The sequence below is a fragment of the Chlorocebus sabaeus genome, chromosome 23 (genome assembly GCF_047675955.1).
Source record: "Chlorocebus sabaeus isolate Y175 chromosome 23, mChlSab1.0.hap1, whole genome shotgun sequence".
Taxonomy (NCBI): Eukaryota; Metazoa; Chordata; class Mammalia; order Primates; family Cercopithecidae; genus Chlorocebus; species Chlorocebus sabaeus.
In genome coordinates, this window is record NC_132926.1 from 44,050,014 (window position 1) to 44,071,389 (window position 21,376).

The window sequence follows — 21,376 nt, forward strand, 5'->3', positions numbered from 1 at the left end:
TAGGAGACTTGAAATGCCAGCCCAGGCCGGACACGGTGGCTCAAGCCTGTAATCTCAGCACTTTGGGAGGCTGAGGCGGGCGGATCACGAGGTCAGGAGTTTGAGACCAGCCTGGCCAACATAGTGAAACCCCATCTCTACTAAAAATACAAAAATTAGCAGGGCATGGTGGCAGGCGCCTGTAGTCCCAGCTACTTGGGAGGCTAAGGCAGGAGAATTGCTTGAACCCGGGAGGTGGAGGTTGCAGTGAGCTGAGATCGCACCACTGCACTCCAGCCTGGGAGACAGAGTGAGATTCCCTCTCACAAAAATATAATAATAAGAATAAAATAAGAAAAGAAAGAAATGCCACCCCAAAGAATTTAGATTTTATTCTCTAGTACCTTGAAGTTTTTGTTTTGCTTTGTTTTTTAATCAGGTGAATAATCAATTGAATGTGATGAATTAGTAAGGTAAATATGGTAGTAATGTGTTAGGTGGAGAGTTGAAAAGTAGAATATCAGTTCTTGGTTCAAAATTCAGGTACAAGGGATGATCTTAGCACAGTGTGGAAGCAAAGGTAATAGAGGGAAGGGATAGATTTGGAGGACAAACCAAAGGAAGAAGACTAAATGTGAAAAGATCAGCAGAGGGAGGAGTCAGGAACGACTCAGAAAAGTAAGCCTCAGTTACTCAAAGTTTCATTAGCTCACTGATGGAAACAGAGAAGTCATAAGAGAAAATCAGTTGTGACATCCAAGTAGAATGGCCAGTCAAGCATTAGAGCTGCAATGCCTAGAGCTCACACAGAGATGGAAATTTAGGAGTCATCAGCACAGAAATAAGACTGGAATTTGAGAATAGGTAAGTTCTCCACAGTGAGAGCAGAGAAAAAAGTGGACCTCAACCTGAACCTTAGGGTGATGTTCATATTAAGGATCAAGAAAGAAGAGTAGCCCAAAAGAACTGTCTGAAATGCAGGAGGATTTATAGCCAGTGCTCACTGATGCACTTAGAGAGAACTATGTCTGTGGGATAGAGGGAGAGGGACACAGAAGACAAGCAATTAAACGTGGGTAATGAGGCCGGATGTAGTAGCTCACACCTGTAATCCTAGCACTTTGGGAAGCCAAGTTGAGTGGATCACTTGAGGTCAGGAGTTCGAGAAGAGCCTGACCAACATGGTGAAACCTTGTTTCTACTAAAAAACAAATACAAAATTAGTCGGGCAAGGTGGTGCACACCTGTATCCCAGCTACTTGGGAGGCAGAGGCAGGAGAATCACTTGAATCTGGGAGGCAGAGGTTGTAGCAAATCAAGATTGCACCATTGCACTGCAGCCTGGGCAACAAAGGTGAAACTCCATTTCAAAAAAATAAAAAGGTGGGTAATGAAATCAGAACCCTGATTATGGATTCCATACTTAAGAGATTAGGTGGTAAAAGAAATAAAATATGAGTTTGGGAGGACAGTAGGTCAAGAAGAGTTTTTCTTCTCTCTCTCTCTCTCTCTCTCTTTTTTCTTTTTTTTTTTTTTTTGAGACAGGGTCTTATTCTGTTGCCCAGGTTGGAGTGCTGTGGCATGATTACAGCTCACTGTAGCCTCAACCTTCTGGGCTTAATCCTCCTGCCTCAGCCTCCTGAGTAGCTGGTACTACAGGCATGCACCACTACTCGGCTAATTTTTTTTTTTTTTTTTTGAGATGGAGTCTCACTCTGTCCCCCAGGCTGCAGTGCAGTGGCGCGATCTTGGCTCACCACAAACTCTGCCTCCTGGGTTCAAGCAATTCTCTGCCTCAGCCTCCGGAGCAGCTGGGGATTACAGGCACCCTCCACCATGCTTGGCTAATTTTTGTATTTTTAGTAGAGACAGGGTTTCACCATCTTGGCCAGGCTGGTCTTGAACTCCTGACCTTGTGACCCACCTGCCTTGGCCTCTGAAATTGCTGGGATTACAGGCGTGAGCCACCATGCTCAGCCTTCTTGGCTAATTTTTATATTTTTTGTAGAGATAAAGTTCTGCCATGTTGCCCAGGCTGGTCTCAAAGTCCTGGGTTCAAGCAATCTCCCACCTCGGCCTCCCAAAGTGCTGGGATTACAGGTGTGAGCCATTGTGCTGGGCCCTTCTCTCTCTTTTTTATTTTATTTATTTATTTTTGTTGTTGTTGTTTTGAGATGGAGTCTTGCTCTGTCACCCAGTTTGGAGTGCAGTGGGTGTGATCTTGGCTCACTGCAACCTGCGCCTCCCGGGTTCAAGGGATTCTCCTGCCTCAGCCTCTTAAGTTTCTGGGACAACAGGCATGTGCTGCCACGCTGGGCTGATTTTTGTATTTTTGTATTTTTTTTTGAGATGGAGTATCGCTCTGTCGCCCAGGCTGGAGTGAAGTGGCATGATCTTGGCTCACTGCAACCTCCACCTCCTGGGTTCAAGAGATTCTCCTGCCTCAGCCTCCCAAGTAGCTGGGATTACAGGTGCCTGCCTAATTTTTGTATTTTTAGTAGAGATAGGGTTTCATCATGTTGGTCCGGCTGGTCTTGAACTCCTGACCTCAGGTTATCCACCCACCTCGGCCTCATGAAGTGCTGGGATGACAGGCGTGAGCCACCGCGCCTGGCCCTCTCTCTTTTTTATTGGTGAGTCCCTTGGATATCTGAAGACAGGGATATGGCCAATGCCAGGATATAGAGTGGTATAAATTAAGGGAACCTTCTAGAGGGGAGATTCTAGAAGGAGATGACAATGGTTAAGGTGATTCCAGGTTAGAAAATGTCAAGGTAGCCAGATGCGGTGGCTCACACCTGTAATCCCAGCACTCTGGGAGGCTGAGGCAGGAGGATCACCCAAGGTCGGGAGTTCAAGACCAGCCTAGCCAACATGGAGAAACCCCATCTCTACTAAAAATACAAAATTAGCCAGGCATAGTGGTGCATGCCTGTGAGCTCTGTAAGACCAAGAATAAATAGATTTTTCAGACACATGAGGGAAAGAGGTGAAGGCAGTTGAGCTACTTGGGAGGCTGAGGCAGTAGAATCGCTTGAACCCAGAAGGAGGTTTCGGTGAGCCAAGATCTCGCCATTGCACTCCAACCTGAGCAACAGAAGCGAAAATCCTCCTCAGAGAAGAAAAGAAAGGAAAAGGAAAAAGAAAAGAAGGGAAGAGAAGGAAGGGGAAGGGGAAGGGGAAAGGGAAGGGAAAGGAAGGGAAGAGGAAAGGAAAATAAGAGAGAAAAGGTCAAGGTACCCTTAATGAGTGATCAGAAGGGTGAGGAAGTCTCCATGAGTAGTGAAATGACTGAACATAGTCCAACCTAAGCAGACAATTGAGCAAAGTCAGGAGGATAAAAGACTAACTGACACATTGTGGTCAGTGCTGAGGATGTGGGGCTGTAACAACAGCTTTTCATGAACACAGTAAGGAGCTACCATTGGAAGAACTAGGATAGATGAAGCTGAGTACACCAGACAGAGGAGGGGTATTGGAGCAGGCTACCCCTGGAGGAAGGCAGAGAAGGCAGAGGTCTGGGGGACTTTGGAGTCGGGCATATCCAGATTCCAAAAGAGAAAATAAGGCGCTAGGCCAGGCCAGACCCTCAGTGATAAAGGAGGGCTAGATCCGGCAAATGAGTCAGACAACAGCAGCTTACAGGTAAGGTGGGCAGAAGAACAATGCTCTATTTGTAAATCTCAGGTACTCAGTTGTGAATCATGGGATTGGATGCCCTGATTGTCAGTTTCCTGTTCTTGTCCCCATACCACCACAAGCCCCAGCACAAGAGGACTCTAATGAGGCCACTCTGCTGGCCCAATCCCAGTGGATAGAGCAGGGAATCAAGGTTATTTTGTTGGGATGGAAGGCGTTAGAAAGGAACTTTGGGGCTGGGTGTGGTGGTTCATGCCTGTAATCCAAGCATTTTGAGAGGCTGAGGCAGGAGGATCGCTTGAGCCCAGGAGTTTGAGACCAGCCGGGGCAACATAGTGAAACCTAATCACTACAGGAAATTAAAAATAAAATTACCCGGGCATGGTCGTGTATGCCTACAGTCTCAGCTACTTAGGAGGCTGAGGCGGGAGGATCCCTTGAGACCAGAAGTTTGAGGTTGCAGTGAGCCATAATCATGCCACTACACTCCAGCCTGGGCAACAGAATGAGAACCTGTCTCAAAAAGAAAAAAAGAAAGAAATGAACTTTGGCAATGGAGAAATGCAAGTGGGGCAATCAGAGCTCTGTGAGACCAAGAATAAATAGATTCTTCAGACACATGAGGGAAAGAGGTGAAGCCAGTTGAGGCTTGAAAAGGATGTCTGGCTCATATCCCACCTAACTCCTCACAGAAACTCAAGTTCGTGTAGCTGAAGACAGTCTAGGAAAAAGAGACAACTGGTGAAAAGCTGAAGTAATTGGCTTGTTTCTTTTGGAGAATGAGTCTGTTTGAAGGCCTCAAATCCATAATATGAAGTCCTAGGAGAGGCCGGCTTAAGATGTAGTAGTGTTAATTCAGGATAGACGTGAGCAAATGCTCTGGTAAGCACTTTGTCCTGGGTAGGGAAGGACTGGCTTTCCCCTTCCTGACAGTCTTTCAAAACAGGATGTACAGTGTGTGCCCCTCCCCTTTTTTTTGGGCTTTCGGAGCTCTCCTGTTCAGAAGCAGGTGGCTGAATTAGGTGATCTCTTATAGACTACAAGAAGCTGATGGCAAAGAAATGACAAGGGGCCTTCTCAAGATCACTGAGTCCCATCAGAGGTGTGCATGGGTACCTGAGAGTCTGAGAGGAATGTGGGAATGAGTTTGGGTACCTGGTGCACCATTGGGCCTTTCCCTACCCACTTCCTACCCACATCCCCACTTCCCCTGCCCATTGTTTCCCTGGTCCCTTGCCGACCAAGTGCAGTTGGGGGCCTCCCACACCCCTGGCCTAATTCCCCAGTGCTTTCTTTGGATCATCACACATCCCTTTCCTGATGACGCTCCATGAGAAGGGCAGCCTAGCAGGGCAGGCAGAGCACCAACCATGGAGGCTGCCCAGGGCCCTGGAGTCTCCTCTTTGCTCCTCTGCGATCTCAGGTGCTGATAGGGTCAGGATACTTTCCTCCTGCAGGCTCCGCTTGCCTTCAGTGGTAGGGAATGCTGCAGGATTGGGTGGCTTAGAGCTCTATTCCTATCCAAAGGTCTTTAACCTCTTCTAGAAGTCTTTGATCTGGTCCTTGCTTTTATTTTCCCCCAATCTGAACATCTTTATCTAGGTCCAGGGTCACTGCCTTTTGTCATCAATGAGGATTATGAGCAGTTTGTGATGTGGGGCTAGAAACATTCATTTTTCTCTGAACCCTGTTTTTCCTTTCTCTGTCTTCTAAAATAAACAGCACTCCTTTTGACATTCCCTCTTGAAACTTTGACCTCTAATGGAGACCATAATGGTTAGTTTTTTTCTTTGAGTACCCCCTGGAGAACCAGGATTCTGCCCTACCAAATCAGCAGGAGCCAGGCTTTCTGCTTTGTCATTCTAAGGTAGGCCTTTGCAAATCAAAAGTTAGGTTTCTTCATTCTGGAGAAAGGCTGAGAAATATGATTCTCTTGCTTGGTGAAGAGGGAGGAGAGGACACCTTTCATTGCATATGAATGGTAGTCATTCGACAAAACTGTCATGATGGTTAAGAATGTTGCCAGGGATCCCTGGGCTCCTACAGTGTAAGTAGTGTAAAAGAAAGAGTATGGATTTATGAGGCAGTAGCTTGAATTCAAATTCACCTCCCTGCATTTAATTCTAGGTTGGGGTGCTTAACCTCTCTCTGAGCCACAGTTTCCTCAGTAGTCGGAAAGGGATAATTGTAACTCTAATCGGATTGGTTTGAGGATTGAAGGAGATGATATCTATTAAGCACCTGACATTTAGTAGGTCATCAATTACTTCCTTTCCGCTCTAGTTTCCCTAACCACTTACTCACCTGCCAACAAGCCTGAGTAGATTGGCAGTGAACCAGAGGAGACCCAGGGAACAGGCCTCAGGGTTTTCTTAGGAGCTCTTAATTCTGCCCACATTAGAGAGCAGATGGGAAGAAGGAAGAAAAGAAAAAGACAAAAGAGATAAAGCTTTGTAGGGGTCTGGCAAGCATAAGCATATTTATTTTCTTTCTTTCCTTCTTCTATTTTTCTCTTTACCTTTCTTTTTTAAATTTCTTTTTTTTTTTTTTTTTTTTTTGAGGCAGGGTCTCACTCTACCACCCAGGCTGGAGTGCAGTAGCATGATCACAGCTCACTGCAGCCTCGACCTCCCAGGCTCAGTGGATCCTCCTACCTCAGCCTCTGGAGTAGCTGTGACTACTGGTGCACGCCACCACGCCTGGCTAACTTTTTGGTATTTTTTGTAGAGAAGGGGTTTTGCCATGTTGCCCAGGCTGGTCTCTAACTCCTGGACTCAAGTGATCTGCCTGTCTCAGCCTCCCAAAGTGTTGGGATTACGAGTGTGAGCCACCACACTTGGCCTCTTTTTCTTTCTTTCCCTCTTTTTTTTTTTTTTGTTGCTGTTGTAGAGATCGGGTCTTGCCATATTACCCAGGGTGGTCTCAGACTTCCTGACCTCAAGTGATTCTCCCGGCTTGGCCTCCCAAAAGCACATTTTCCTTTTAATCTAAACTGAGCAAATACAGAATTCCATTGTGCAGGGGAAGAGATGCTGTGCTTGGATTTACTGAACTAGGGGAATAGGCTTGTGGACAGGTTTCCCTCATTGAGTTGATCACTTTTTCAGCAGATTTACAAGATCCATCATCAGATCGTGGCCAATCTGCCTGTCTTGGGTGCTGAATCTATGGAAACTGGGGGTTTTACTGTTCTGTCACCTTAATGATAGCCAGCTTGTTAAGGATGAACCAAAAGGGAAGGGGTGTAGGGCTATAACTGATGAATCTGAATGAGGCTGTGTTGCCTTGGAGTGAATCCTTGACAGGATGGCGACGGATGCAGAGAAATCCAAATTCCTGTTGTTTCTGGCCGCGGGTCCATGTGGGAAGATTGGTTGGTGTGACTGATTGCTCTGAAGGTGAGATGGAAGAGGGTGGGAGAGGCTTGGAAGGAGAAGAGACTAAGGAGACTATGAGTTTTTTGGGGAAGCAGACAAACTTCAAGGAACTCCCATTGCCCTGAGATTTCTTGGTGAAAACCTCTGATATAAGCCCACAGTAAACACAAGGCTTGTTCTCTTGGAATGACCTTTTGAACAGGGCAGCAGGGCTGGTTGTGCTCCTGAAAATCCCTCCCAAGATTATTGGGTATGTCAGTAAGGTCCTGGGGAAGATGTCAAAGCCTCAGGTGCCTGGGTTCTTTGGCTGGAGATTCAGTTAGGAATGCAGGGAGAAAATCTAGTGTGTTCATTTCTCGAGCACAAGGTCACAACTCGGGTTTCAGGGGAGGTGCTTTGACATCTATATTTATTGAGGGTTTAACCTCTGTGCTGGATAATTTTATTTTTGCTTTTTCTCTGGGCCTCAGGGAAATAATCTTTTGGTGGCCTATTTCCATTCCTCCTTCCATGACCACCAAGCAGCACACACCACACACGCTTTGTTTCTCTGTCACTGCTGCAGTGTGCTTTTGAACTTTCCACTGAAGGAGGGACAGAGAGGAAATCTGTCATTTCCTTGACATAGGCTTCGCTTTTATGTATCTGTCCTTGTATCTGTTCTCTGACATCTGTGGTAGTTTTAAATGTTTCTCTTGAGATGCCAACTTCCTTCATGAACATTTCACCTTCTTTTTCACTAAAAAACAAGATTGGTTATTCCTTTTTGGCATTAAAACAAATAACACATTAACTCTTTCTGACGACAAAGAAGATTTATTGTAGGCAAACGTAAAAATACAGAAAAACACAAAAGGAAAACAAACCACTCTATTTTGGTATCACATAGTGGCAAATATTTGCACATTGCCACAAAAACAAAATTGGATTCATCCTGAACATGCCATTTTTGCAATCAACTTTGTTCACTTAATTCTATCATGCGTATTTTCCATGTTACTAAGTATTTCTCAAGAATATTTTAGTGGTTAACAGTCTACTGTAAGGTCATGATTTACTTGTTTATCCTACTGTGAACACTTAAATTGTTGTCTAATTTAAAACAATAAGCTAGGGGTGTTTTCCCATTTTTGGTGATCATTTTTACTTTTTATTCAACATATTCGAAATATCTCCTCCAGGCAGGGTGCAAGCCTGTGCAGACAGCAGAGATTCCCAAGGCTGAGATATTCAGATTTAGGAAACCAGCGGCTAAGCTCCCAGGGCTCTCTTTATGGGAAACGACCCCTCCTCCAAAGATTACCACTGGAAGATGTGGAAGTGCAAATGCAGGCAAGCAGAATCCACAACTCTTTTTGTCTCTTGCCCTGGGGCCCAGGTCTTGGTGTACAGACACCCCAGGACGCCCAAGTTAAGAGAGCAAACACACTTTGAATATGGTCCAGGTTCAAAGGGCTTCCTTACTCCCCAATTTACTTAGGTTGCATTAAAATAACACTTTCTAATTCTGGGAGTCTGTATTGTTTTGCTGTTGACCAGTGTCTGGGTCTCAATTTTTCGTTACCTGACAAACACTGAAATCAAGAGAGTTGGATATTTCTAGTTTCCCCTTTTTCCTGGTGGATTATTGGGATACAGAAGCAGGATTTCCCTTTTTGATCTTAAGGTTTCCAAAGGGAGTAATAGAAGTCCCAGCTGGATATGTCTTGGAAGGATTTATTGCAAAATAAAGTTGAGTTCTCAATCTAGGAAAATAACAAAGGAGTCCCCAGCTCTCTGAGGAGCATCACTCTTGTGGGACCTTGTCTGGGTAGGTCATAGTCACCTGTCCACTTATTGCCACGATTCCCTTTCCATGGCTGCAGAGATGGTTTAGGAACTCCAAAAACCCTCAGGTTATACAGGGTGCTGGTTTCCCCAGGTGTGGGTGGGAAGAATTTATTTTCTTTTCTCTTTCTTTTTTTTTTTTTTTTTTTTTGAGACAGGGTCTCAGTTTTATTGCCCAGGCTGGAGTGCAACGGCACAATCACACCTCACTGTAGTCTCTATCTCCTGGCTCCAATGATCCTGTCGCCTCAGCCTCCCAAGTATCTAGGACTACAGGCAAGTGGCACCACACCTGGCTAATTTTTAAATTTTGTGTAGAGATGGTGTCTTCCTATGTTGTGCAGGCTGGAGGAAGAACTTCTCAAAAGTGCATACTTGGAGGGAAAGAAATCTAACATTCTAAAACTTCCCAGTAGGCAGATATGTAGTCTTTACCCCATTTATCAGCATGGATTTGTAGTCACAGGCTGCTCTTCAGGAGTCTGAACAGAACTCTTTCATTTTTTGCTTCTGTTCTCCTGATTCCCAGCAGCACAGCTAGGTTGGACATGGTCTGAAATTTAAAGGAACAAATACTTTGAAGGTCTCTCTAGATATGGACCCCAAACCAAACTCTCCCTGTAGGAAGCTGCATAAGTACAGGCACAGAGATGGGAAAGTAGCTTGCAGGAAAGATGAAATGGGGGTCTGCGAAAATCAGGAGGCCCAGATTCCAATTTCAGCCCTGCCAGGAATATGCTGTGGAATCTTGGGCCTCCATTTCCCCACCGATAGCAGATATCATGAGGACTACAGACCAACACTGCAATTTTCCAATTGCTTTCCAATCTGTTCTCTCTAAGAGAGAAGCTACATCCCCTTCCACTGATGCAATTAATCAAGTGAACTTGTGTGGGGTATTATCAGGCACTGCCCTCACTCAGGGACTGGGCACTGCCTGAGGAGCGTGTGCAGTAATACTTGCTCACCACATGCCTACACTGGTCACACTTGACCTTACAGCACCACTGGAATTTGCAGTTACAGCTGCTTATGACCTCAGTTTTCCTCTCTTCCACCTGCAGCCCACATTCAGTGCACAGGCGCCCACAGCTACGTCGCTCCCACCTGGATGTGTTGTGGCTGTTCTGTAGGCACTCACGACCCTCTGTGCCATAGATGCCCAGGCTGGAATTGCAGGTACAGTAATCTGGTGATTCCTCTAAAAAGATCAGTTCTGCCTCTGCGCTAGGAAGGAAGGCCTCAGCGGGCGCCCAGTGGCCCTCGGCGCTGTTCCCAGCTCTCAGCTGCCGCTTATCCATTTCAATTTTCAGCGCCTGGTCATACTTGGCCTTTAGGTAGTCTCCCATCTCTCGGAAGTCAGCCACCTGCAGCCAGCACGTCTGTATGCTGCAGCTCCCAGAGATACCATGACATTTGCAGGTCCTTTTCATGGTGGCTCTCACTGCCTTCACGGAGAGAACACAAAAGAGAATGGCTCTGAGTAGGGAAGACCAAAGGTTAGTGATTAAAGGTAATGTTTCAGAGCTGTGTTTCTTGAATTTAAAGGAGCATCAGAATTATTGGGGAAGCTCGTGAAGAATATTTATTCCTGGGCCCTACCTCAGATCTTCTCAATGAGGATATTCAGCGGGGAAGGGGCTGGTACTGGTGATTTTAAAGCTTCCCTGGGTGATTCTGATGGAGAGCCAGGCAAGAGCTGGGGAAGTTACTAGAGTCCAGAAACCTCTGCTCCAGGCTCAAACTCTATCACTTGTCAAGCTTTTCTCTATCTGCCCAGCTGGAATAAGAATTGAATATAATAATGACCAAGGAAGTACTCTGTAAATTTTAAAAGAAACTATGATAATTGCCACAGTTATTGTCTTGAGGGTGGGGGTGAGAGTATTTTGGGGGGTTTGGATTTGTCCTCTGGGTCTTCTCTGAGAGGGGAGGGAGCTCCTTGAGTCTGAACACTTATACCCCCAAGGCAATGAATTACCCATGGTTGTACTTGCTTAAAAAACCTCTTCCTGGCTGGACACGGTGGTGGCTCATGCCTGTAATCCCAAGACGTTGGGAGGCCGAGGCAAGAGGATTGCTTGAGCTCCGGAGGCCAAGACCAGCCTGGGCAATATGGGGAAACTTCATCTCTACAAAACCCACAAAAATTAGCCAGGCATAGTGGCAAGTGCCTGTAGTTCCAGGTTCTCAGGAGGCTGAGGTGGGAGGATGGCTTCAGCCTGGGAGGTGGAGGCTGCAGTGAGCCGAGATGGCACTACTGCACTTCAGCCTGGGTGACAGAATAAGACCCTGTCTCAAAAAAACCCCCCAAAACCCAAAAACCCTTTCCCCCTTTCCCCGTTTCCCTGGGCACCCAGGATATCTAGGTATATGTTCACAGGAAATTTCTACACTTTTGGCTCTAAATCCAACTTGTTTGCCGATTTGTGTTCCGAATACTCCAGAGATTACCACCCCACTAGAAGTCTTTTTTTTTTTTTTTTTTTTTTTGAGACAGAGTCTTGCCCTGTCGCCAGGGCTGGAGTGCAGTGGCCGGGTCTCAGCTCACTGCAAGCTCCGCCCCCCAGGTTCACGCCATTCTCCTGCCTCAGCCTCCTGTGCAGCTGGGACTACAGGCACCCGCCACCTCACCCAGCTAGTTTTTTGTATTTTTTAGCAGAGACGGGGTTTCACCGTGTTAGCCAGGATGGTCTCGATCTCCTGACCTCGTGATCCACCCGTCTCGGCCTCCCAAAGTGCTGGGATTACAGGCTTGAGCCACCGCGCCCGGCCCCCACTAGAAGTCTTGGGGAAGAGTTAGACACTTCAGAGAAGCCTAGATCAATCCCAATTCCCCATAGCCCAGACAGACTTTAGGACACAAGGCTGGACAACAAGGCCCTGTTAATTTACTAGAACATGCAGTTGAAGTGATAAAAATTTAAGTCATAGAAGCAAGGCCTTGATTCTGTGTTCTCAGAAGCCCGCCTGTGGAGGGGCAGAGCAGAACATACAATGACAAGAGGACTCAGTGAGAAGATCTGAGTTTACTGCCTGTCTCTGAGACTTATTAGTTGCCTTGGACAAGCCACTTGGCTCAGACTTAATTGGTTTTGTCATCCAGAGAATGCAGGTAACCATCTCAGTCTGGCTGGGTAGTATGAGGAAAGAATGTATAAGACAGCTCTTGGTAAATTGTGAAGGGCTGTGCAGATGTGAAGCTGTTGAAATACTGGCCACAACTCCTATACCCACCAGTCTGCCGGCCCTGTTGTTGTGAAGATTCATCAGGGCTCTGGCATCCTTCCCCTTCTCCAAACTGTCCACAAAGAGTTTGGAGATCCTTTCACCAAATTCCACATTGTCGCTGCAGCCTCCCCAGATCCAGCCATGGCCTCCTATACACAAGGAAAGAATAAGTTCTCCATGTAGCTCCGTGCTCAGTCCCAGTCACCCGCCAAACCATCCCCAAGAGCCCTAGAGTGTAAAGCTATGGCTGAAGGTGAGACAGGGAAATGGAGGTGCATGGGGTGAGTGGGTAGGAGTCCGATTGCCAAAGCCAACTGCCCACCCTTCAGACACTTCCCAGCCATAAGCAATTAGTCTTCTATGCCCACAGTAAAAGTAGGCACACTGGGGCTAACTTAGATGCTCTCAAAGGTTCACTGCAGCTCAAACATTCTGGAATTCTGCACCATTATTCTACAATTATCTCGTAAAGGTTACTACCTCCTTCATTAGTGATAAATCTGAGTAAGTGTCTTAGGTAGTCTGCAAATTGCTGAGTAGCTCTAGATTATGGATGAGCCATTCCAAGCCTGAAATACCAGGGCTAGCTTTAACTCACTTTGACCTTCTCATTTCTAATTGCCTTGTTGCTTGTAGAGCTACTTGCCTATACCTGGACTTATGGACCCAGGCTCAACTCTGAGAGTGTAAGGCTAGGAGATTCTACAATTGAAGGAGTTGCTGGAGTCTTGAGGTTTAAGGGAGCTGTGTCCCTCAGCCTTTCCCTGGAAGACTTTAGCCTGCACTCAGCTCTGTAGCCCCTCACCTCTTCCCACCCCCATTGGAAAGCTCAACTCACCTGTTTTTCCATTTTTTGACCCGTCACAGCCACAGTTTTCGAAGTCACCCATGCTACAGTTCTTGGTGATGGTGTACATGACTCCAGCTGAGCTGATAGCATGTATGAAGGAAGTCTCTCTCGTGGCTTTGGAGAGAGAGAGGGAACTGACTGGAAACTTGGACCCTGATGACCCAAAGCAGAGGCTTTGGAAAAGTAATATTGTTTCTCTCCCTTATCCCCTACTTCCTTTGGGTTTAAGAAGATGCTTTTCTTTTCTTTTTTTTTTTTTTTTTTTTTTTTTTTTTTGAGACTTGCTCTGTCACCAGGCTGGAGTGCAGTGGTGTGATCTCGGCTCACTGCCACCTCTGCCTCCCAGGTTCAAGCGATTCTCCTGCCCAAGCCTCCTGAGTAGCTGGGACTACAGGCATGCACCACCACGCCCAGCTAATTTTTGTATTTCTAGTAGAGACGGAGTTTCACCATGTTGACCAGGATGGTCTCAATCTCTTGACCTCATGATCTGCCCTCCTCGGCCTCCCAAAGTGCTGGGATTACAGGCATGAACCACTGTGGCTGGCCTTTTTTTTTTTTTTTTTTTTTTGAGACAGAATCTCACTCTGTTGCCCAGGCTGGGGTGCAGTGGCACGATCTTGGCTCTTTGCAAACTCTGCCTCCCAGATTCAAGCAATTCTCCTGCCTCAGCCTCCTGAGTAGCAGGTATGTGCCACCATGCCTGGCTAATTTTTTATTTTTAGTAGAGATGGGGTTTCACCATGTTGGCCAGGCTGGTCTTGAACTCCTGATCTCAGGTGACCCACCCGCCTGGCCTCCCAGAGTGTTGGGATTACAGGTGTGAGCCACTGTGCCTGGCCTATTTTTTTAAAATTATTATTTTATTTTTTGAGACAAGGTCTCACTCTTACCCAGGATGGAGTGCAATAGCACAATCTCGGCCCACTATAACCTCCACCTTCTGGATTCAAGCAATTCTCGTGCCTCAGCCTCCTGAGTAGCTGGGGCTATAGGTGCCTGCTACCACACCTGGCTATTTTTAATTTTTTTTTAGTTTTTAGTACCATATGGGGTTTCACCATATTGGCCAGAGTGGTCTAGAACTCCTGGGCTCAAGTGATCCACTCACCTTGGTCTCCCAAAGTGCTGGGATTACATGCATGAGCCACCACACCTGACCTATTATTATTGTATTAGAAATAGGGTCTCATTATGTTACCCAGGCTGGACTCGAACTCCTGGGCACAAGCAATCCTCCCGTCTCAGACTCCCAAAGTGCTGGGATTACAGATGTGAGCCACTGCATCCAGCCAATGCTCTTCTATTTGAAAGAACAATGCATATCTTTTCAGCCTCCTTACTTCATCCAGGCAGGAATGAACATCCCCATGTTACCAATGGGGAAAGTAAAAACCAGAGATAGAATGATGAGACCAATGTAATCCCAGCACTTTGGGAGGCTAAGGTGGGTGGATCGCTTGAGCTCAGGAGTTTGAGACCAACCTAGGCAACATGATGAAAACCTGTCTGTATAAAAAATACAAAAATTAGCCGGGCATGGGGGTGCATGCCTATAGTCCCAGCTACTCAGGAGACTGAGGTGTGAGAATTGCTTGAGCCTGGGAGGCAGAGTCTGCAGTGAGCCGAGATTATGCCACTGCAATCCAGCCTGGGTAGCAAAGTGAAACCCTGTCTCAAAAAAAAAAAAAAAAGAATGATGAGAACAAGACCACTTTCCAGTTGTGGTGCTGGGATCAGGACCTTGCCCTCTTAGAGTCCAGCCTAGACCTCTGTCCACTAGCCACTGCTGCTAGTCCTTAGGCAGTGAGACTCAGGGCTTGATTCTGGCCTAGGAGAGAGAGGAGGACCTTTGCTGCTTCTGACTGGGAAGCTTGGGTCATGTAATAATCATAACAATCATGACTGCCACCTACTGAGCTCTTATCTTACTAAACTCTTTACAAACATTGTCACATTTCATTTTTATGTACTCCCTATTCTATCTGTATACCCCATGGGGACACATTTCTTTCGAGCCTCATCTTTTTTTTTTTGAGACAAGGTCTTGCTCTGTCACCCAGGCAGGAGTGTAGTGGTGTGATCATAGCTCACTATATTCTTGAACTCCTGGGTTCCAGAAATCCTCCCAACTCAGCCTTCCAGGTAGCTGGGGCTACAGGTACATGCTACCATGCCGGCTAATATTTTTACTTCTATTTTAGTAGAGAGAGGTCTTGCTATATTGCCCAGGCTGGTCTTGAACTCCTGAACTCAAACGATCCTCCTGCCTTAGCCTTCCAAAGTGCTGGGATTATAGGCATGGTCCCAACACGTGCTTAGCCACTTTCTCCGTCTTCTTTACTCTTTCCCCTAACTATTCTCAGGTGAATGGTGAATGTTATCTTCAAAAATGACATGCAAACTACAGCACACAGTTACAAATGGGTGCACGTGCACACCCATACACACACACACACACACACACACACACACACCCTACCTGAGGCACAACTCAATGTGACGTTTCAGTTTTTCTGTTGTTGAGATTTTATGGCAGTTAGCCATGTGAAACTTCCTCAGGAGCTGCAAACACCCGATTTTTATTTCATGCAACTCAGTGCAAGATCAGTGTGTACAAACGCACAAATATAAGCATGCATTTAAAAAATAGAGTGATTTCCACTGAGCACTGTGGCTCACGCCTGTAATTCCAGAACTTTTGGAGGCTGAGGTGGGTGGATCACCTGAGGTCAGGAGTTTGAGACCAGCCTGGCTAACATGGTGAAAACCCATCTCTACTAAAAATACAAAAAATTAGCCAGGCGTGGTGCATGCCTGTAATCCCAGCTACTCAGAAGGCTGAGGCAGGAGAATCATTTGAACTCGGGAGGCAGAAGTTGCGGTAAGCCGAGATTGTGCCATTGCACTCCAGCCTGGGCAACAGAGTGAGGCTTCGTCTCAAAAAAAAAAAAAAAAGAGTAATTTCCTACATTTGTCTCATACATAGAGACACCTCACATCCACCTCATTCAAATCCATGGGATACTTCTGATGAACTAAACAGAACTGGCCTTACTGACCCAAATCACAAATCTGGGGTTGAGAGAGGGGAGGTAATTTACTCAAGGCCACATAGCAAGGAAATAGCAGGTCAGTAGGTCACTGGTAGCATTTTCATTTCACTGTGCAATACATGTCACACATATACACATACTGCAGGCGCCCCCCATTCCCATATATACCCCTTGTACAGGTGAGTCCCTCACAAACTTACCACTTCTCAGCCTATTGTGGGTAGAGAGCTGAAGAGCATTTTCAGGGCAGTTCCAGCGTTCCCAAGCAAACTGGAACTTGCATTCCTCGATGCCACTCTGGGCACCCAAGGCCACGCTAGTCGTGTAGGTCAGATAGGCCTGGCAAAGGGAAGAGGGCTGTGAGCTTCTGCCTGGTATGGGTGATCTGGGATAGGAGAAGCAGGCAGGACTCAGATGGGCCAGCTCTCCATTGAGAATCAACCATGGGTTCCTCTGGGTGAGGGGCTCTGGCACTGTCCCCTCCCCTCTTTTCTCCAGAAGAGTCCCCTTAGGGCCCTCGGTGGGTAAAAACAGAAGCTGGAGATCATCCTACCTTGGGACCTGTTATCAGGAAATTGTTCACTGACCTACCAAGAAGAGAAAAAGTGAGGCAGAGGTGAATGGGGATGAGACAATGGGGCTTCCTTGGCAGGGAGTGAGGGTGGGAAAGGACTTACCAGGCAGAGGCACTGAGTGCAGCACAGCATATGCCCACAGCTGCCCAGAGCATAGACAGGTTCCCCATCGCCCTGCCTAACCCCGCGGACCAGGTCCAGCTCAGGGCCAAGTCCAGAGAAGTGAGCAGAGGGCAGGGTCTTCCTCAGTATTTATGTGAGAAGATTCTGAATGTCCAAGGGGGGAAATCAGCAGCTCTTCTCATTTGTTCTTGACTGGCAGGGCTGCAGGAGCCACTGACCCAGTGGGGGATCTGGGAGGAGGGACTCAGTTTTCGCGGAAAGCCCCGCCCTGCCCAGCCCCTCCAGCCCTTTTTCCTCCCAGACTGAGAAAGAGGCTGAAGCTTTTCTCCTATCCTTGAGATTTCTTTCTTCTATATGTCAATTTTGTCTCTTCCTGCTTCTTTGGCCCATTTCTCAGAATCATGTAGGCCAGAGCAGGCTGGGTCCTTAACCCTGAAGGCAGGTCACCTATTCTTGGAGCTACAGTGTCCTCCTCTGTCAGTGAGAGCCCCCTCTCTGCCCTGCCATCCTCCCCCAGGTGTTAATAATCAGAAAGCAACTCCATCTGGAGCCCCTGCCTACTCATTTACCTGAACCAGTGACTGGGCCATCCCTACCACTTCCTTCAGGTCTGTGAGGCGATGGAGCTGTGGGACTATGCAGCAGGAACACTTCAGAGTTCATCTCTGCAACAGTCCCTTCTACCACATTCTAGCAAAGTAAGTGCTGGGAAATTTCCTTCATTCCTAGCAAATCTGTCCTTTTATATCTGAAGGTTACAACTCCAGTTAGTTGATTTTTTATATATCTGAGAACCAACCATAGGGTCACCCAGGGTTATATTTGGGAAGACTGATGCCTTCCTTTTTTCTTTCTTTTTTTGAGACAGAGTCTCTCGCTCTGTCGCCCAGGCTGGAGTGCAGTGGTGCAATCTCAGCTCACTGCAACCTCCGTCCCCTGGGTTCAAGCGATTCTCCTACCTCAGCCTCCCCAGTAGCTGAGATTACAGGTATGTGCCACCATACCCAGCTAATTTTGTATTTTTAGTGGAGACGGGGTTTCACTATGTTGGCCAGGCTGGTCTCAAACTCCTGACCTCAGGTGAGCCGCACACCTTTGGCCTCCTAAAGCGCTGGAATTACAGGCATGAGCCACCGCACCCAGCCAGGAATGTCTTTTAGGTTCACTTTGGGTTCTTAGTGCTTAAGAAGGCACCTGGATGAACGAATGAAAGAACCTGTAACCCCTAGTGGGCACCATTAGGTATAGTTGGGGACCAGAATAAAGGGGGGGGGGGAAGTGCTTGTTGGTTGCTGAAGCTCTTTCCTAAGGCTGGAGAAGAAGGTGTAGAGAAGTTCAGAGGAAAGCATAGATGGAAAGTCACAGTTCTGACTCTATCCTGTGACCATTACAGCATCCAGATCACTTCCCAGAACCCTGGACCTGGTTTGGGTGGGAAGTGGAGCTCAGAGATCCCCCCACCAAAGGAATTCCAGGGGCCAAAGAGTTCCCAGGTGTCTTTAGGGCATACTCCAAGTATGGGCCAGTCTTGGCATCAGTCTGCAAACTGACTGTTGTCCTTCTGACATAAGATAATTACAAAAAATATATGTTTAGAAATTTTTATAGCAATTTGGAGCAATTTTAGATATGCTAAACCTAAGAGGAAATTTGGGCTCCTATTTTCTATGTAGTTTTTTGTTTCATTTTTCTGGAAGGATGAGGACAGAAAGTCCTAATGGACTGAAGCTCTGCCTCCTAGTCCCCAGCAAGCTGTCTTCCTTTGATTGCTTGTGGGCTTCTCTGCTTGAGGAAAATAGGTATCCCAGACTTGAGTTACATAAGAAAAGCCCACTGAGTTAGCCTCAGCGGTCTTTTCTCTGTCTCCTACTTTTCCCAATCAAGAATGTCATTTAACTTTCACTTGTTAAGACAGCAGGGTTGATTTCTATGGCACTCACCGTGGGGTCAGAACAGGGTTAGTGATAGCTCCCAGGAAGTCCCCTGCCACCTCGAAAGAGTTTTAGGAGTGACTCCGCATTCGCTTCCTGTGTGTGAGTGACTGGGTCTTATGCTTCTGTGTTCCCCACTGCACCTGGCATTTAATTGGTACTCTACAAAAAATACTCTTTTATTTTCTAGGAAGCAGAGGGGAAGACAGTTTTTTGTGTGCAAACTGTGCTCTCTGCTGCTCAGATTCTATAAAGATCATATAGTTTTTCTGAATGGAAGTGAGAATTTATAGAGAGGCCTCTGCTCCAGGTACCAGGAGTCCTGGGCTTTGGCCACTAATTTGCTGTGTGACCTTGGGCAAGCTGTTTACCACTGTTTGGACTCAGATTCTTCATCTCTAAAATGAGGGAGTGGGGAAAATGTTGAAGGTTGAATGACCAGTAGAGACTTTTCCAGCTGGGCTGGGCATGGTAGCTCACGTCTATAATCCCAGCCCTTTGGAAGGCTGAGCAGGGAGGAGCGCCTGAACCCAGGACTTTGAGGCTACAGTGAGCCATGATTGTGCCACTGTACTCTAGCCTAGGTGGCAGAATGAGACCCTGTCTCTAAAAAAAAAAAAGGACAGGGCTCACTCCTGTAATCCTGTAATCCCAGCACTTTGGGAGGCCAAGGCAGGCAAATCACCTGAGTTTAGGAGTTTGAGACCAGCCTGGCCAACATGGTGGAACCCCAACTCTAATAAAAATACAAAACTTAGCCAAAAAAAAAAAAAAAAAGAAAAAAGAGATTTACAGAGTTTTTTAATCCCAGAGGTGATTGTAGGACAGAAATCTTATCTTCTTCAGTTGAGAGCATTGGAATTATCTTTGTTTGTTTGTTTGTTTGTTTTGAGAAGGAGTCTCTGTCACCCAGGCTAGAGTGCAGTGGTGCAATCTCAGCTCACCACAATCTCCGCCTCCTGGATTCAAAGCCATTCTCATGCCTCAGCCACCCAAGTAGCTGGGATTACAGGTGCTCGCCTCCATGCTTGGCTAATTTTTGTATTTTTAGTAGAGATGGGGTTTCACCATGTTGGCCAGGATGGTCTCAAACTCCTGGCCTCAAGGAATTTGCCCCCCTCAGCCTCCCAAAGTGCTGGGATTACAGATATGAGCCACTGTGCCTGGCCAGAATTATCTTATACATCTTTGAATCCTGTAGTTGATGATTAGATGAACCTTTAAGATGGATACCTGGAGGATAACCAGTGCCTTCTTCAGAGTCCTTTGGCGTGTGTCTACATAAGACCCCTGTGCTGGACTGACTGAATTTTTCACTGCAGACAGAGCTTTCCTGGAGAGAATAGTGACAGGCGTTCCGCATCAAGTCTACAAATCATTTCCAGTCAACCTGTGCATCAATTTCCTTAATCCCAGCTCTATTGTCTCATTAGCTTTTAAGTAATGATCCAACTCTTGGTTTCTCTCTTGCAGGAATGGAAATCTAGAGCTGAAGACTAGAGCAGAAGACGATGGTGGGAACAGATGAGCCTTGACAAGATAGATTGAATAGTAGTATCTCTGAAGCCCTGGTGTGCTGGTAAATGGTTAGCAACTGGATTGGGTGTGGCAGGAGCCTGATTGGTAATGTTTGTTCATTTTCATGGTATAAATACTAGAGCATGGTGAATTGCAAACTGCCAACGTGGACTTGGGAAGAGATGTAGTATATCATTATATAATATTTCTGTCATATAGGTATAATGGGTATAAATGACCTTCAGCATAAATGATAGTGAAATTTAGCAAACTAATTAGGAAGTGATGAATTTTGAGTATTTGTTACCTTTGTTTTTAATTATATAAGTTTATATAATTTAATTTTAAATATTGGCTGTATTTAACAACCAGTTTGCAAAATTCTTAAAAATGCAACAACCGCTCTCAGGAGTGGGTATAAGCTGCCTTTAGCACACCACTGGCACTGAAGCCCAGTGTCCTCCCTCTAGGCCACGGGGAGAAAAAGTGGAAATTGTGGAATTGAACACCCAATAATTGTTTCAGTTATGTGCAGGGCTTTAATTTTTCCTCTTACTACCCACCTTCATGGAGCTTACTGTCTAGTAATGGGAGACAAGGTATGTATCTATCTATAATGTCAGGTAGAACATGTGAACAGATATGATGAATAAGCATTCACACTTCTGGAAAGGTATTACCAGGTAATCTGAAGGCCCCTTCCACCTCTAATGTTCCAGGATGATGAGATTCCAGGAGTCCTAGGGAAGCACTGAGGACTATAATCAATAAAGGATATACCAACGTCACCCTAGCTGTGCCCAGCTTCAGGAAATTCAGAGGCCGTTCGTGGAACCTTAGAGTGTCTGAGCTAGAGAGTTCCATTTGACAAGGATGCAACTGAGACCCACAGAGAGAGAACTTATTGAGGGTTACACAGTGTTTTGGGCCCAAGAGAGCCTGGATTCCAGCATCCTGGTTTGCCCAGGACCGAGAGGTCTCCTATAGTTTGAGGCTTTCAATGTTAAAGCCAGGACAGTCCTAAGCAAACCAGGATAGCTGGTCACCCGACAGCAAAGGTATGCATCCTAGGCCAGTGCTTCTTTCTAAAAGTGCACTTTCACTGAACTTCCCAAATCCTTCGATCCCCAATATTTCTTTCCCAGGCTCCTTGCAGGGCTCTGAGCCTACAGGGGCTGATTAGACTGTAGGAGCAAGTTGCAGAAGAGCTGAGTAGAGAGGGGGTGGAGGTGACTGGAGAATGCCAAAAGACAAAGAGATAGGATTTCTG

General features: G+C 46.4%; 1 protein-coding gene across 1 annotated transcript; it reads right to left on the reverse strand.

Annotated features, from left to right (window-relative positions):
* Positions 1–9,665: 9,665 nt before the first annotated feature.
* WNT8A (Wnt family member 8A) lies at positions 9,666–16,704 on the reverse strand. Its single transcript, XM_008014591.3, has 6 exons — positions 16,637–16,704; positions 16,513–16,546; positions 16,160–16,298; positions 12,892–13,017; positions 12,060–12,202; positions 9,666–10,270 (listed from the first exon to the last, which is right to left on the reverse strand). Exons 1-6 carry the CDS (start codon positions 16,702–16,704, stop codon positions 9,725–9,727), a joined length of 1,056 nt encoding a protein of 351 aa, XP_008012782.1. The 3' UTR covers positions 9,666–9,724.
* Between the last annotated feature and the right edge of the window lie 4,672 nt (positions 16,705–21,376).